The 18,619-nt window shown below is 35.5% G+C and overlaps 1 protein-coding gene across 1 annotated transcript; it reads left to right on the forward strand.

The window, feature by feature from the left end:
- Positions 1-1,477: 1,477 nt before the first annotated feature.
- Positions 1,478-18,091, forward strand: LOC123529199 (universal stress protein Slr1101-like). The gene is made up of 4 exons (XM_045309425.2): positions 1,478-1,964; positions 12,605-12,685; positions 16,056-16,165; positions 17,401-18,091. Exons 1-4 carry the CDS (start codon positions 1,892-1,894, stop codon positions 17,734-17,736), a joined length of 600 nt encoding a protein of 199 aa, XP_045165360.2. The 5' UTR covers positions 1,478-1,891; the 3' UTR covers positions 17,737-18,091.
- The last annotated feature ends 528 nt before the right edge of the window (positions 18,092-18,619 follow it).

The following is an 18,619-nucleotide window of genomic DNA, read 5'->3' on the forward strand; positions in this document are numbered from 1 at the left end:
TAGTTACGTAAAGACTACCTAGTTTTATGGATGACTGATATTGCTTGTGGATATTAAGGAAACATATAAATACTCGCCCCACTGGGAGAGAAATTATTGTCCGTCCGTCCGTCCGTCACACTATTTCCGATCATTAACTTGAGAACCATTTGACCTAGAACCTTCAAACTTCATAGGGTGGTAAGGTTTAAGGAGTAGACGACCCCTATTTTGGGGGGACACTCCATCAAATTCGATCAATTACTGGAGAACCATCTGACCTAGAATCTCCAAACTTCATAGGGTGATAGGGCTTACAGGGTAGATGGCCCTATTATTTTTGAGGTTACTTGATCAAAGGTCAAGATCACAGGGGCCTCAACATGGAAACTCGTTTTTAATCAATAACTTGAGAACCACTTGACTCAGAATGTTGAAACTTCATAAGATGATTTTACATGTAGAGCAGATGACCGCTTTTAATTTTTGGGTCACTTAATTAAAGGCCAATGTCACAGGCACCAGAACATGGAAAACGGTTTGCGATCAATAAATTGAGAACCATTTGACCCAGAACTTTCAAACTTCATAGAATGATAGGACTTAAATGACCCTTATTGTTTTGGGGGTCACTTGAGCAAAGGTTAGTCACAGGGGTCTGAACATAGAAACCACTTTCCTATCAATAACTTGAGAACCACTTGGCCAAGAAAATCGAAACTTCATAGGATGGTTGGACATACAGAGTAGATGACCCCTATTTATTTTGGGATCACTCGATCAGAGGTCAAGGTCACAGGGACCAGAACATGGCAAACCGTTTACAATCCATATCTTGAGAACCACTAGGCCTAGAATGTTGAAACTTCGCGGGATAATTGGACATACCGATCCCTATTGCAGCCAACCATCTGACTTTCGCTCCTGTCCCCTGTTGACCTATTGCCTATTACTACTATGCATTGCGGAGACACGCGCTTTTCTACAAAAGCATCTTCTAGTTACTATATGCTTTGATTCTTTGAAGTCTCTGTGTTTAGGTGATTTCTGCTGAATTTCTGCTAAGGAAATTGGTCTACGACCGGCTTGCGAAAAATCGGGTATCTGCTCCCTTCGCCACCGGTTTAGGACAGAAGCTTATCAGTAGTCAAATAGTTTTGTTTCTACAACATAATTTTTAAGGTTTACATATATGTAAATGTACACATGTTTTGTGACTTGCAAAATGGGAATAACTTTATATTTTTAAACACATAATTTCAGATGTAATTCGGAATATTACTTCAACCTACGCAGTGTTTCACATGACAACATACGCGACCACACACGGTGTCAATCTTACGAATAGAATAGCCCTTTGACCAGTTTATTAGAACTATTTTCAAATCTTCATAGCATGTAATAGCAAGAAACTGTCGTATCGTTTAATAACCCAGCGCGGAAGAACATGCTGTTGTTTGTTGAGAAGTTATAGCGCGCTGCTGTGAGATTTATCGGGCTTCCGTAGCGGGTTATCAATCAGCGATTCATTATAAATCTCTTGTTCATTTGAAAATATCTATAGCAATAAACAGCTCTTTAACAGAAATGTGTGTTTCACTATAGAAGAAAAAATAATGTCAGCAAATACTGTTACAAATTGCGTAGAATATTGATACGAAATTTATTTGATAGGATTTTAATATGAAGGCACAATAGGCAATTAACTGCAGTTTATTTGATTGCATGTAATTACTTCATACGTGATTAGAAATGAAAAAATATAATGATAAGATACACACAAGTTAAAGCTATAGTCGGTTGACCCAGATCACCGATGATCTAACACTGTTTATACGTGGAGAAAAGCTGTATACATGTAAACAAGTTTATGTACATTGTATAGGTTTAACAAAAACGACAAGTGAACAAAATGTCGACAGAGGAAAAGAAACCGGTTCTTATACCAATGGATGGAAGTGAACATGCGGATTATGCGTTTAATTGTAAGTGCATTTTGTTTATATAATTGTTTCATGCATACACATGTGCGTGCATATTTCTGTTTACATATCACACTGCATTATAATGTATAACAGTCTTAAACAGACACAGCGTGTACATGCAAAAATACCTAGGGCAAAAACTAGTGTTAGTGTAATAGAGAAAATATCAATGCGTGCGAGCAGCTATAATGACTAACATGCCTCGTCGTTTACTCTATATTATTTTGTTAATGGCTTATTCATCTGTGTAACATATTAAAGACATAGCTCGCCCGCTTAGCTCGGTAGGTAAGAGCGTTGGTCTACGGATCGCGGGGTCGCGAGTTCGATCCTCGGGCGGGGCTTATGTTCTCCGTGACTATTTGATAAACGACATTGTGTCTGAAATCATTAGTCCTCCACCTCTGATTCATGTGGGAAAGTTGGCAGTTACTTGCGGAGAACAGGTTTGTACTGGTACAGAATTCAGGAACACTGGTTAGATTAACTGCCCGCAGTTACATGACTGAAATACGTATAGGTAAGAGGTTCTGATAACCGGGCGAAGCCCGGTTATCAGAACGTCTTACCTACTTATTGGCAAATATGTGGGGGTGAAGAAATCTGACCTTCCTAATTAACTATGAAATTGCTGTTGTCAAACAAATTTGTGTCTTCAGAGGTAAGCTTAGTGTGAATTCCGTCATTTATTTTGTCTGTAATTTGGAGCCAAAACAGATGTGAATGTCTAGCAAAATGACGGACTGTTTTCAGTTTGTTTCAAAGGATTATGTTGAGCAAAGAATTAAAAGAGTCATTTGTTCCCTAGCTAGCTCTTATAGGGAAATGTTTAATTAAATATTTTCACACTTCATAATATCAGTATGTCACTGCATTCCTGTAAAGTACACCACAAATAAATGAGTCTGATAAATAAATTGCCTTTATCACTTGATTGTGGTCTTATCATGACCTTCCCAATTAAACCTGTCAGTTAAAAATTATGAAATAAGAACCGGGTTCTTACTGAATATTTGGGGAAACATGAAGAACGCACCATTAAGAAGCAGTTTGCCAATAATGTCGAAAAACGGCGTTAAACCCAAAACAAACAAACAGTAAAGACATAGCTATATCTCCATATTCATGATATTGTACGCCAAGTTCGCGTGACCAATATTTATGTTCAAAAATACCATGTTGGCTCGAAAGATAATGAAAAGAAAATATTTATATCATTTAGAGGACGCGAAACCTTACGTACCTTTAAAAGTTTATACATCGTACGGATATTACCTGTATATGGTTAGAAACATGATATCTTTCTGTTGATCTATCATGCACATTAATATTTTGATAAGTTATAAAGAAGATATGAGCCTAGTATTATACCTTTTAAGAAAACCCCTCGTATATCTATATGCCCCAATGCATTTAAATTGTATCCGTGTATTAGAGTATTTTCCCTCTGTAGGTCATGCTTGAAATTGCTATTGATTAATACAATAAATATCTTAAATAAACACACTTTATTGAGATTTTACAATTGATATGCGAACTTGGAATGAATATACGAACTGAATCATCAGATACCGAACTGATATTTTCTTCGCTATAAATATAGTTGTTCAAATGTATGAACTTGCATTTGCACGCCTAGTCCTTCTCAACAGTGTCAACCCTTGTAAATATCTACGTCTCTTCATGTACTATATACGCAAAACTTACGCCCACATTTAGCGTCAATATATTTTGTTACGATGACATATATAAGACAGATAGTTCTTTAACACGGACAATACAACATTCGCTATAAGAAAGCTGGTAAATAACATAAATAACGTTTATCTCTCATATCAATCAAATAAACAGAACATTTACGAAGAACCAACATCCATTTGGTTCATTATTTTCCTTTCGCTTTCTTGTATAGAATGTTTGAATTGTCTTTGTTCACTTTAAAAAATACATTAAGTCCTGTATGTAACATGATAATATACGCTTCTTACCATGTTAAATAACGGTGTAATACAATTCGTTTTCGTAAACAACATTAAAGATTGCGCTTTGTTACCTTAACGCAGGGTTCCATATTTTAGTGTATCTTGTATAAGAAACACGTGAGCTCAAGCTAAAACAAAACATAATCAAAAAGTAGAAAGGTCATTTTGCAAGTAGAGGAATTTTGGGTTTAAAACGTGTAAACACGTATGATCTAGGCATACAGACACTAGATAGAAAAATGGCGCGGAAAAAATGGTAGTCGCATAATGGCGGATACAAATAGTCCTCAGTTGTTGTTTTCTTTTGCTCTGTAGAGCTATTTTCCTTATTTTCTTTGCAATTGTTTGCTAAAATCACATGACAGATATATGCTTGACATGTAGGTAGCATTTTCATAATGAAATAACAACATGACAAAATTTTTCATGGAAACGTAGATCATACACCACCAGTATAATTTGGGGTCTCATTTTTAAGCTGATTTTGCAGTTTGTGTGTTTGATTGAAATTATTTTTCTTGCATCAAACATGACCCCCACTTTTCTTTTGATTTTTAGTTAGCACTGACAATATTCTTCAAGAAAATGTAAGTTACAGACATATAAAATGGGTCCTGGTGTGGCTGCGGTCATTGGAAATAGGTCAATTTTATATAGGATAAAGAACAACAACTATTTAGTGTGCTATAACCTTTAGTAATCGAACTGTACATAAAGTTTCAATAGATTGTTTAGTCCTAGAATACCAATATTCTCATTGCGACTATTTGTTTTGTTTTGCCGGTCAAGACCGGTCAGGTAAACATTGATTAATTACTTAGTGTGTACGAATCTGAAAATTTAAATTATGATCATCAAGCAGGAAATACAAATGATACTGAATTTCTACATCCCGAAACTAATGAGATGCTAAACCTTCCTATCAACATGGATGAAATTGAAATTGCTATTAAACATTTAAAAAACAACAAGGCTTGTGGAGATGATACTATCCTAAATGAACACATAAAGTATGCACTCCCAAAAATTAAAGAAATACTGCTTAAATTTTTTAATATTATTTTTAATAGGGGAATGGTACCAAAGTCTTGGACTGTTGGTCTGATTAATCCAATATTCAAAAACAAAGGAGACCCTACAGATCCAGCAAATTACCGCCCAATCACTCTTCTGAGCTGCCTAGGGAAACTTTTTACATTAATACTAAATAACAGACTCCAGAAATACTGCTCTGAAAATAACATCATTGATAGATCTCAAGCTGGTTTCCGTAGGGGATATTCTACGTCAGATAATCTATTTGTTTTAAATTCGTTGATTCAGATCTTAAAAAACAGCAAAAGGATGTTATTTTGCGCTTTTGTAGATCTAAAAGCTGCTTTTGATACCGTGTGGAGAGACGGACTTTGGTCTAAACTGATTTTGAACAGTATAAATGGTAAATTTTTACAAGTGGTTAAAAATATCTATGAAAACGCGAAGTCATGTATTTTTGTAAATGGGTTGCGGTCAGATTATTTCCCTTGTAATGTTGGAGTACGTCAAGGGGAAAATTTATCTCCCTTGCTTTTTTCCCTATATGTGAATGACCTAAGTGCTTTTATTCAAAACTGTAATCGAGTATCGGGTGTTACTTGTAATAAGCATGAAAGAGAATCACTTGCCATTAACTTTCTAAAACTCTTCGTTTTGTTATACGCAGATGACACTGTTCTGTTGGCAGAGTCTTCTGAAGATCTACAATTAATACTGAATATATAGTGAGTATTGCGATGCATGGAAGCTAGAGTTAAACACAACCAAAACAAAAATTCTTGTATTTTCTAAAGGAAGACAACGCAAATATGATTTTAAGTGCAAGAACACTTCTATTGAAATGGTATCTGAATATAAGTATCTTGGTATCCTGTTTTCCAGATCGGGATCTTTCTATAAAACTAAACAAGATATTGCCAAACAAGCTACGAAAGCTATGTATGCTCTAATAAAGAGATCAAAAAATCTTTGTTTGCCAATTGATATACAGATTGATCTTTTCGCCAAAATGGTTAAACCTATTTTATTGTACGGATCTGAAATTTGGGGTTCTGGTAATATAGACGTTATTGAAAGAGTGCAACTGAAATTCCTAAAGCATATCCTTAACCTCAAAAAAAGTACACCAAATGTTATTGTTTATGGCGAGACCGGTGTTAAACCTATCGCAGTTGATATCAAAGTAAAAATGCTTTCTTTTTGGGCTAAATTAATTGTCTCAGACCAAGGTAAATTATCAAGTGAAATGTACGCTATTATGTTGAGTAAATATAATCATATTGATACGAACCTAAATATTAACTTCCAGTGGTTGCACTGTATCAAAACAATACTTATAGAATGTGGAATGTACAATATTTGGCTATCTCATGATTTCCCAAATGTTAATTGGTTAGCAGAGGCTGTAAGACAGAAACTTTCAGATATATTCGTAAATGAATGGTACTCCGGCTTGTATAATTCTCCGAGCTGTAAAATATACAGACTTTTCAAAAATAAATTTGGATTTGAACAGTATCTTACTAAATCACCTCACAAATATTTGAGTTTTATGATCAAGTTTAGAACAAGAAATCACCGATTACCAGTAGAAATCGGAAATTGGCAAAGAATACCGTTGGAACTAAGAAAATGCACGTTATGTAATGGAAATATCGGAGACGAACTTCATTATTTGCTAGAATGCCCAATGTTTAATAACAGTAGAAAAAGACACATTAACAAATATTTTTATAAAAACACCAATATCATTAAGTTTGAAAAATTAATGAATACTAATCCTGGAAATTTTGTTAGATATAAAAAGTTATGTATGCTTGTGAAAGAAATTGTAGTCAGATTTCAGTAATACGTATCAAATATGTTATTTTGTATGCGTGTATATTTTTGTTCTTTAGCTTAAGTATTTATTATGTTGACATCCAATACTGTATCTTTGTTGCATGCAGTTCTAATTAAATGATCAGCGTGTACTTCTGTAATATATGTATCCAAAGTATATATTCATCCACAGTTGACCTTGTGTTTTCGTTTCGTGCAAGGTTAACACAGCTGGATACGTTCTTTTACGCAGTATACGCAAGTATCAATTATTGTTGGTCTTATAGTTTCGTTTCGGTAAGATTAACAAAGGCACACAGTTGCGAATGCTTGCATTACGTTTACCATCCATTTATCCATACATTCGTCCACACATCCATCCATTCATCTACCCACCCATCCATCCATTCATCCAGCCAGTAGTACAGCCACCCAATGTAACAATTTTATATACTATTTTTGGAGTTATTATTATTTACGAATCATTTCGATATTGTTTAATTGTTCATCGTAAACAGTAACAGCTGGGACTAATTCTCCCTTTTTCTTTTAAAAGAAAGTTCCTTCTCCTGTCTACTACACTTATACGAACCTAGAATAGTGACTGCCGGTTTAAAGAATTACAAAACTTCGTTTTATTTATTGTATCTTATGTTTGTATGTGCCTCGCAATGTATGTATATTTGTTTGTACCTCATGTGTTACATGTAAAATGTACTGAGTGTATATGAATAAATCTTGAAATCTTGAAATCTTGTATAAATGTTCGCTGGTTTCAGACCAATACTTGCACCTGGATTACGGAATAGCGAGCCCGAGGTCAAAGGCCATGTTTTACAATTCAGGGACCCGTTTCATGAAGCTACAACGTTTGATAAAAGTGTTTAAAACCCTAGCTTTTCAGTAAATTGGGACTAAAATTGATGAGATCGAACAAGAATGTTATGAAAGAACAACAAATCATAGATAAATATTTGAGACGATTTAAGTTATTCTTATGATATCGCTTTGCAAAACTTAATACTTACAGTAAGTAGAGAACATAATATTAAACTGCCTGATATAAAGTTGCCAAACAGACTGCTAAAATATTTGCTCATTTCAGATGAAGTTACCTTACTAATAGGAAACCAAACTCACAACTGTTCAGTTTGTTTTCCGAACCCATGTATGTTTCATTTCTGAAATAGATACCAAAGTAAAAAGTGAAAGTTAAATCTCTATCAAGGGCGTAGCGCCAATTACGCAGTTTACGCAACTGCGTAATACTTTTTTGGCTGACTTGACTTTTTGAAATATGAAATATTGAAGAGCATGTATTTAAAAAAAAAAATCAAGTTCATATCCAATGTATTTCATTTACTACATGTATAATTTCTAAACATGATATGGTGTAAACGGGTTTGAACTTAGTGCAAGAGTACTGGGTACCGAAAGCAACCTTAATCAATAATCTAGGTCAGTTTTGACACCTGCCAAAATGTCACATTTTACTCCGTCTATACCGATGACGTCACTCCTACGTAGCACTAACTTATCGTTTACATGTATGTGTAGCGATTCGGTTCTGGTCACTATTTAGAGTACAGCATTATATTAATATAATACACGTACGAGTACGCAAATATCTAACTGAATTTTGTTTCATACTTTGTAATTTCTGTAAAAATTACAGATTATATATGTGATAAATATATATCTATATATATTACAAAGGTATTTTTGAGCTCTATATAGATCTCTCTATATATTTAATAGAGATGAGCTCCAGAAAACCTCCTCGACCTCTTCCTGGACAAAAGTCCATTTTTCAGTGTTTTAAAACCCCAAATTCTACTCCAGATGACAGTGGAAGTTCATCAACTGTTCCTGCTGATAATTCTCAGTCATTTTCGGATGACAACACAAAATCTTCTCCCAAAGAGTCCACATCTTCCCCAAAACAATTTCAGGCAGATCACTGCCAGAATGATGGGTACTCAGCGGGTTGCTCCCTGGGTGCGCGGTTTCTAGACATTGGAACCATTGATGTCACAAGAAGACTCCGAATGTCTGATTCCATGAAAATGTCAACTTTAATATCAAGGTTTGAGCCTTCGCGGAGTTGGGTAAAGCCTAAAAGCACTCACGGCAAAAGCGGGGCAGCTAGGCGTGTACCTGACCTTGATACTGAAAACTACCCGTATTTAAGGTATAGTCCTTCAGTCAATGGTGTTTTTTGTGCAACTTGTTTTGTCTTTAATTCATCTGAAAACACTCTCGTTGCTAAGCCCCTTGTAGACTGGAGCAATGTGTCTAGTATTATAGGGATGCATAAAAAATCACCTGATCACAGTAATGCAATGACTAAAGCTGACAAATTCATGAAAATATGTCAAAATCAAGAAAAAAGTGTTGTTGAGTTTGGCTCGAACGCTTACAGAAACAAAGTCGAGAAAAATAAGAAAGCCTTGACATCTATTGTTAAAACAATAGTTTTGCTGGGAAAATAAAACATAGCCTTTCGTGGCAAAACAGAAGAAAAAAGTAACTTCAGAGCTTTGATAAATTATCGCGCTGAAGTAGACAGTGATTTGCACGACCATCTAGCAAATTCTCCCAAACATGCACAGTATTTAAGCCCCTCTATTCAAAACGAATTCATACATATATGCGGCAATCAGATTTCGGACTCTATCGTGCACCGTTGCCAAGATGCGAGGTACTTTTCTATTCTTGCAGATGAATCTGCTGATGTCAGCAATACAGAACAGTGCCTTTTGTCTGCGTTATATTGAACGTCAGAGTTCCGGGAAGCATGTGCTCCACGAGGATTTTCTTTCATTTGTTCAGACAACAGAAACAACAGGTGAAACACTACACCAGTTGCTACTAGATGAAATACACAAACACAACCTGAACCCGACCTTTATCGTCTGACAAGGTTACGACGGTGCTGGGAACATGTCCGGTTGTCACCGTGGAGTGCAGGCAAGATTTTCTGCAGAATTTCCAAACGCAAAGTATATTCACTGTCGCAACCACCGTCTAAACTTAGCAATATGTCATGCTTGCAGGGTAGCGTTTGTGCAGTCGATGTTTACCGTTGTTGGGGATGTATTGTTTTTTATCACAATTTCTCCGAAACGTCTCGGAGTTTATAGCTCTCATAACGATGACGGAGAAGCCTTAAAGAAGTTCTGCCCAACACGGTGGTCTCAGCACTCGGAAAGCATCACTGCTTTCTATACCCACTTCAAGTCAATTCTAGAAACACTTACTGACCTTCAAGTTGGCATGGACACCAAAACTATGTCCACAGCGTCAAGCCTTCAAAAGGCTGTCCTGTCTTTTGACTTTGTTGTCGCTTTGTGTTGCGTCAGCGGCCCCTTAGATACATTGAATCCTTTGACGGATTCAATGCAAGACCCTCAATGTGACTTGGTCAAAGCAGCACAGCATGCTAAAGTTCTTCATGGGTTGCTGGCCGAGAGACGCAATGACATTGGGTATTTTGGAGGACTTTGGGAAAAGGCTGTCGCCTTGGCAACTGAGCATGACATCAATGTCTGTCAGCCTCGAGTTGCTGCAAGGCAACAACACAGGAATAACATAGCCGCAGAAACCCAAAAGGAATATTGGAGGTTGAATATGTTTGTACCATTCATGGATCACCTTTTGTCCCAACTGCACGACAGACTGTGCCTCTCGACTACAAGACTGAACGCTCAGTATTTATTGCCAACAAAACTTCGGCAACTTTCGCCCGAAATGTTGGCCGATATCAAGTAGGAGTATTCTCCGTTCATAGATTGCCAGGCAATAGATACTGAACTTGATGTCTGGAAGAGAGTTGCAGCAGATTCGCCCATACAAGGCTTGGCAGAGGCAGTTGATGAAACATATCAACTATACCCAAACATACATGTTGTGCTGAAGATCCTCCTGACAATGCCAGTGTCAACGACCTCTGCTGAAAGATCATTTAGTAGCCTTCGCCGCCTTAAAACTTTTCTAAGAAATACGATGACCAAGGAACGGCTGACTGGACTCGCTCTGATGCATATCCATCGCAATCACCAGATCGATATCGATCAGGTTATACGTGATTTCGATGTGTCTGGGCATCGACGAATCGCACTGGTTTTTGATAATTGAGGCAATAACAAAATCAGAAGCATGTAGAGAAAGCAAAGAAAAATACTTCTGTCTACATAAAACCGTATAAAATTGAATAAAAATACAAAACTAATAAAAGTACACACACAAAAAAATAAAAACAACACTAAAAAAAGCAAAAAAAAAAAAGACGTCGCGGGGACATCTATGAGATCAAATTATGTACTCATCACCGCCTGATGAGACCTATTGGAGAGGTCGAAACGTATTTTTTCCTACAATAGGAGAGATCGTGTTTGTATACGAATCCGTTGTATATTCTATTTTTAGAACTGATAAGACAAAGATCGGTGGGCAGACGCCGAGCGTCCATGGTTGTTTTGGTTAAAAGTTATGTTTTTCTAACAACTTAAACTTTCTTAAAACACAAACGATATCAATATTTTTTTTGATCAGTGGAAAGAATATAAAACAAGCAATTTATTGATAACTTTTATATATTAAATTGAAAATTTCGATCCCATACACAAACGATGTAAAAACATTTTGATTTGCCCACCGCTAGATAAACATGTGTTGATGCGTGACGTCAGGGCGATCTCTCCTATTGTACTTTAATCATTTCCTTTTTTGATAACACTATATCTCGCTATATGCGTTTCTTAAAATGCACCAGAATGCGTCTTTTCGTGTTCTTTTTTTCAAAATTTTCCCGCGGGAGGACCCCCGGACCCCCACCTGTGGGAGGGGGACATCCCCTCCCACACTCTCCCCTCTCGGCACTTCGTGCCTCGTACTGCGTACATTTTTCAAAATCCTGGCTACGCCCCTGTCTATATAGCACTGTACATACAACATTGTTAAACAAGTATATCACTCCTCTGAAACAACCGTCATAACTGCAATGGCTAGGTATAACAATGGTATACTTTATTACCCAACAAGTATGTGTTCAATTATTTCAAAGGATTATGAAATAGATAAAGCCAGTGAGAAAAGGTACAGTGTTCATTTCTTTTTGCTATCAAAATATGTCATGGTAACATTGAGCACGAAAACTTAATTCAGGAAGTGTAACATAGATCTGCAACTTACAGTTTTGCTGCGATTGTATACATTAAAGATGTGTCTTAAACAGGACAGTTGCCTATATGTATATAGGGCAAAAATTTTCCTACGGACAGAATTTCTTTGAACTTTGTATACTGACAGAGAAACAAGTTTAAAACGGAAATATGTATTAAAATAATAGGTATCCAGGCTTGATCATGAATTATCTACCATTGAAAGTCGGAAAATACTGAAAAATATCGACTTTCAAGGGCAGATAATTCATGATCAAGCCTGGGTACCTATGATTTTTAATACGTACATATATCTGTTTTAAACTTGATTCTTAGTCAGTATACAAAGTTTAAAGAAATTCTGCCCGAAGGAAATTTTTTGCCCTATATGCATATAGGCAACTGTCCCATTTACCCTTAATATTCCGTCCGTTCACTGGTATATACGTTCTTTATCAATAAATAAACGAGAGGTTTCATAAAGGAAATTGCAATAAACAATGAAGTATTGATGCTTTTATTTATAACTAGTATAAACGCCTACCAGTCATATAGTTACCTTACCTGATTAAGAACAATTGCATATTTCTGTTAAATGATAATTACGTGTATAATAGGACCTTGCGTTTCCTTCTTTCAGGGTATATGGAGCATTTACACAAACCAGACCATTACGTAGTATTGTTACATGTGCCAGAACGACATACTTTCATGGCAGGACGTAAGTATTTTTCTTTGACCTGCAAAGCTTTAAATGATGGTACGATTTACGCCGGCAATATGAAGGATAAAGCACATATTTATCAGATTTTTTACAGACGGTATCTATGAAAGCAGTTAAGACTGGGATTTCACTACGTATGCGTGTACGCTTATGTGTAGTTAATCATTCCCAATAAAAAGAAAAAATAAACAATAATACGGTTTCTCTATTTACAATTTTATAGGACAGATTTATATGACGTCATTGTTTTATCAACGGATACCAGTATATTTGGTTGAAATACATGTAACTACTTACAATTCGTAATGAAAGATCTATTATGCGTAGAGAGACCATTAGTGTCAGGTGTATGTTATTTATTAACACGAATATTCGACTTACAAAACTCACTAAATTTTAAGTTCATGTTCCTATTCCTAGCACCAATGCTCAGTCAAACGTAGTAAAAAATGTTAACCCCTTTTTGTTTTCAAATGACGCAGATATTTGTTTAATAATCATGGAAAAATGAAACTCATTAGTAAATCTGCTCACATTAAATATTCAAGACGAAACATTGATTAAAAAGCAACCTTTTACATCGTTTATCAATTAAAATTTTATTTAAGAAAAAATTCAATCGGCCTGGCTTACTTTATTCAATATAATAATTTCATTTAATTCCTTTTAATTCTGTGAAACATGTCCATACTAAATCAGGATTTGTATACGATGTTTCTATATTTATATTTTTGATTATAAAGTTTATCAACACATATCCTTTTGTTAAATCTTAAAACTTCCTGCAACAAATTTAAGCACGAGCTCCTAACGAGGCATAATACGTTCATTCGTTAGCAGAATAGAACAGGGCAGAAAAAGCAAGGGTTGAAAACAAGGGATGTAAGTAATTAATTCGTGGAGGTAGACTCTTACAAACTGAATGAAGAATTATAGGAAACTGCAAATTAAATAATCGGGAATGGAGGAAAGAAAGACAACTCATGCAATCTGTACCTGAAGCGAAAGTTAATAATACAGATGTGACTGTGCGGATTATATGAGTAGATGACGGGGTGGCCTTGGGGATATGGATGAGGGATACTGATAATACCAAGAAAAAGTATCAGAATATCTCTACAGTGGGAAGACTGATCATGTTACCTTAACCTGTCGGTCACTGATCACAAAATCACAAGTGGTAAATAGTCATTGTGTAGTTTGAAAGCCGTAGCTACAATACCTTGTGACTAAGAGTCCGAAAACATAACCAGAAAAGAAGTCGTTGCCTATGACTTTGACCTTTGAGCCGCTAACCCTAAAGTCATGGTTCAAAGTTTGAAAGCCATAGCTGTTACATTCTAGAACTTAAGACTGCGAAAAATCATCTTCAGTATAAAAGTCAATGTAACATTCACCTCTGATCTATTGATCTCGAAAAAAAAGAAGGATCCTCCTCAAGTGGTGCGTTGTCATCCTGTAAAGTTAAAAAAAAACCAGTAGCTTTTACAATCCGGAAACTGAAAATATGAAGGAAGGGCTGACAACGCCACCCCAGATATGCATATAAAGATGTTCTTACATACTCAAACTTTAATTCAATGGTAACATTCCTATTAAAACCTTTTACAAAATGCCCGGATGATAAACACGACATGACCATCAAATATTTCAACAGGTTTCAGACACTATAATTTCATTTCACAGTTTTGGTATGTTTTCTTTCATTTTAGCTGTACATATTTTACCCATAATCGTGACAGGAAACCTCCAAAATTCAGTCAGAACTATACTCACATATACGCCATGAATATGATATCTGATGTCTTAAACGTGGTAAAAACTACGTTTAGCAAATTTTAGCATCTAGTTAGACCGTTAATGTCGAAGTTATTTTTAATGACATTTTTAAAAACATATCTAATGCAGTCAGCAAAACCAAATGTTATTTATACACTGGTAGGTAGCTTTTTGCTACCAGGCATGTTGGTATTTTATAATGCGAAAGCTATTACGTATAAGAGTTAATTTAGATTTTAACTTATTTCAGCTTCTAGGAATTCTTTAATGGAGCTAATAGTGTGTAGGTGGTTTTTATGTTGTAAATATATATCGAAATGTTCATTTATGGAACGCCAGGACTGACTTCATATGTCAAGTTTGTTTATAGTTTATGCACCTCTAATAGCATGCATGCATCCTCCTATGGTATGTTACTTCAAGATTTTGCAAGAAGAAAATGATAAAAATTAACAATTTAAACTTAACAAAGAAAATAAGAGGAGAGAGGGAAGTTTAGCCATTATCTTTTTTTACGACAATGTGAATATCGAGCGAGGGTAACTGCCGTAAAAGTATTTTCCGAACAGTTTTTGTACAGTAAAATATTCACCATGGCTTTTAAATTTTGTTTCTATTGTTTATTTCCTCACAGTCAGTTAAATGTTGATTATTTTCAAAATTGACATTTTTTTTTGCCTAGAACTTGATCTAAATTTTTCTGTTAGCTTTTAATAAAATTGTTCCTATCAAGTTCACATATCCTTAGACCATTCTTATTGAATCTATGTAAACTGCTGTTTCGAAAACACCGAAGTAACTTACCAATATAATACTTATTTCTGAAGTCGAAAAGCATGATGCATGCCAGCAATGATAAATTGTTTTATTCAGGTATTAACTACAAACTATAAAGTAGTTTAACAGTTAATACAAATGGAAAATCCTTTACCCAGATACTTTATTATGTTTTAACAGTTGAAATAAGCACAACCTGTTCTATTTCATTTCCTCTCTCACAGATTTGTAAGTAGCATTATTTGGAGCCTACTTGCATATCTGGAAAAGATACTTTTAATGAAATCAGGAAAAAAGAGATGAAATAAATGCCTTTGTTAAAATCAGTTACGTTTTTTTACCGAATTTGCAGTAATATTTATAACTGGAATGCCGAGTTGTTTGTTTATCTCTTAGCATCTGGTCTGAGCATGTGCTACTCCTATAATACATATCTGTAGGATAAAGTTGCTGCGGAATACCCTAACTAACAGTTGAGCACATGGCGCATTACGCCACATAAAGCAAAGCTTTTATTTATTTCATTTGGCATCTTGATGGTAAGCTTAAATGCATTTTCATGGATTTTTTTCCCGAAACGCTGATTTAAGCTATTAACGACAGCGTTAATTCATCAAATAATAACATGCTATCGTCATGGAAACAAACTGCAATTTTAATTCCCATTGCTTGCTGAATAAACTAATAAGGTAGTGCGGAAAAGCTAAATATAATCATTTGATTGATGTTTTAACTGTTACATAGCAAAATATATCCAGATTACAAATTAATTAATTTAAAGCAGATTTATCGCTGTTTTGTTTGTTTTCAGCTCTTGGGGGAACAACTGATGTGGAGTCTATCCAGCTTATGATACAAGAAGAAGAAGCCAAGGAAAAAGCTTTTCTAGAGAAACTCGCTCAAAAGCTCAAAGATGGTGGTGTAAGTATTCAGTTGGTGGGGCACTTCATAAGGAGCTTAGCGTGAATGAGTGAAGTTTTTCTCAAAAGCTTATAAAAGGTGGTATATATTAAGCTTTCCCCGAAGGTTCTCAAAGGTATGTTTACACGCTTAATTATAAAGGGTGCATACTTAATTTAAGTCTCTTCATTTCTCTTTTAATTTCTGATTTTAATGTAGCGGGCCGATGGAACGTTAGGTCTGCATCTTATCAGTCCGCTGGATCTGAAGACAAGAATAAAATTGCTCAAGATGTAAACACAAAGGTGTGTCTGCAACTAGAAGGCAGAAAAGAGACAAGGATCACTGTATCATGTTGATAAGACAAAATTGTATATGTCATTGCAACGACACAGCAAAATGTACACAATACTCTTCCTGCAATGTAGAGCAAAATATTTCAAACATTTGTATGACACTGGATGTATAGTAGGCAATTAGTATTGTATATAGGATAACAAGCAAGCTATTATACAGGTACACAGTACAGAGGTCAGTGAAAGTATAAAAATGTTTCATCTGTTCATCAACGTTCCATTTTGATTTTAAAAATGGGAAACATCCTATTTGATAAACCTAGATACAGATTAAATGTTTGTGTTATGAGCCACGTTGATTATAAAGTTTTTTGCGTAAAATATTCATGGGATTATGCTTGATTTCGCAAACAGAAATGCTTGTGCTACAGTATAATACGAGACTGTTTGACTCGACAGAAAAGCCAGTTATAGGTTTCTTGACAGTAAGCTTCTAACAGACCATTTCTTTCCTACCTATGATTCTTACATCAAAGAAACTTTTAATCCTGTATAATGACTACAAGGTCTTGTCAAACTTAAATCACAATAAAAGCCACGTTGTCCATGTATGTCGATATCAAAGCTTGCATGGGAAATAATCATCTGTTGACGATTTCAGACTTTCTCTGAAGTATTTAGAAGTCTTCGTTTATCGTAAAAGCAGAGACAAGAGTGTGATGGAGAGCTGTAATTAAGCACGATTTAACTCCTCTAAGTCATCACGCAGTGGACAGGCACTAATTTGAATGTTTTTCAGCTCTGAAACAAATGTGCAGCAAGCAACAGAAATATTAGAATTTAACTGATTATGTTTTCGCCTGATTTACTGAAGAAAAGCCTTGGGAAAAAAAACATCGAAGTATAAAAGTGTGCGCATGTAACATTCGAACTCTAAGTAGATCCTGCTTTTATTTTCAGATTGGAGGCAAGGTGAAAAGTGTAGCGGGAAAACCTGGCGAAGTAATATGTACAGTGGCGGAAGACGAGCATGCTTTTTTTATCATCTGCGGGTCACGTGGAAAAGGCACCTTCCGTCGGACGTTTCTAGGAAGCATAAGTGACTACGTTCTGCATCATTCCCACATTCCTGTTTTCATTTGTAAACATAAGGACTTGTGCAAAGAACATGTATCATCACCATCTCTGAAAGAAAAATTCATGAATTCGCCTCTGTTCAGACGAAAGGATAAGGAATCGCCGAAGAATTCCCCTAAAGGTGGAAGAAAGAAGACTGACTCCGAGTCGGCAGAATAATTTATTCGCAAGACATTTAACTTTTTTTTTTATTTTATTGTCACATTTTATACAGTCCCCTATATTTGTCAATTTCCGTGCAATATCTATACATGGCGTATATAAACCGGAATTTCGATCTCTTGTTTTTTTGTCAAAATCTGTCATTTTATGCTACTAATGAAAATGATAGTAGTTTTGAATTTCGATACTGATCCACAACGACATTCAGAGGTATTGAAATCCACAGGCATATTATGTATTTCATATCATTTGATATCTTTAACTGTTTGTGTAAAGTGTTTTACGGTGTACATCTAATTCATTGACTTCTACCGGAAGTCTTCTTTAAAATAAAGTTTTGATTAAATATTTAGATTTCCTTCATGTTGTACTACTGTGTTTTTAGTTTGTAGTAATAATGAAAAGGCATTTATCCAGAACTGTAATAATACAAATGAGCCGTGCCATGAGAAAACCAACATAGTGGGTCTGGTCAGGATCCATACTGTTCGCTAACGGTTTCTGTAATTGCTATAGGCTTTGAAAGCGAACAGCATGGATCATGACCAGACTGCGCGGATGCGCAGGCAGTTCTGGATCCATGCTGGTCGCAAACCCACTATGTTGGTTTTCTCATGGCACGGCTCAAATTATAAAGAATGAACACGTGTTACATGATCAACATTATACACTCATTGAACGGCTATCCGGTTGATAGTCAAAATGAAGCCCAGGTTCAGATTCAGTAAGTGTTTTCTTACATTAAATTAAGTTTTACTGTTCTATTTTTAACCTTTCAACTTAGTAGCCCAGTAATCATTTAGCACATTGACCGGAGATTTGTATAAGGTTTCATGTAATAAATTCTTTTGATCTCGATAAAGATACTATAGAATGCTGC

Source organism: Mercenaria mercenaria, chromosome 13 (assembly GCF_021730395.1).
Source record: "Mercenaria mercenaria strain notata chromosome 13, MADL_Memer_1, whole genome shotgun sequence".
In the NCBI taxonomy this organism is placed as follows: Eukaryota; Metazoa; Mollusca; class Bivalvia; order Venerida; family Veneridae; genus Mercenaria; species Mercenaria mercenaria.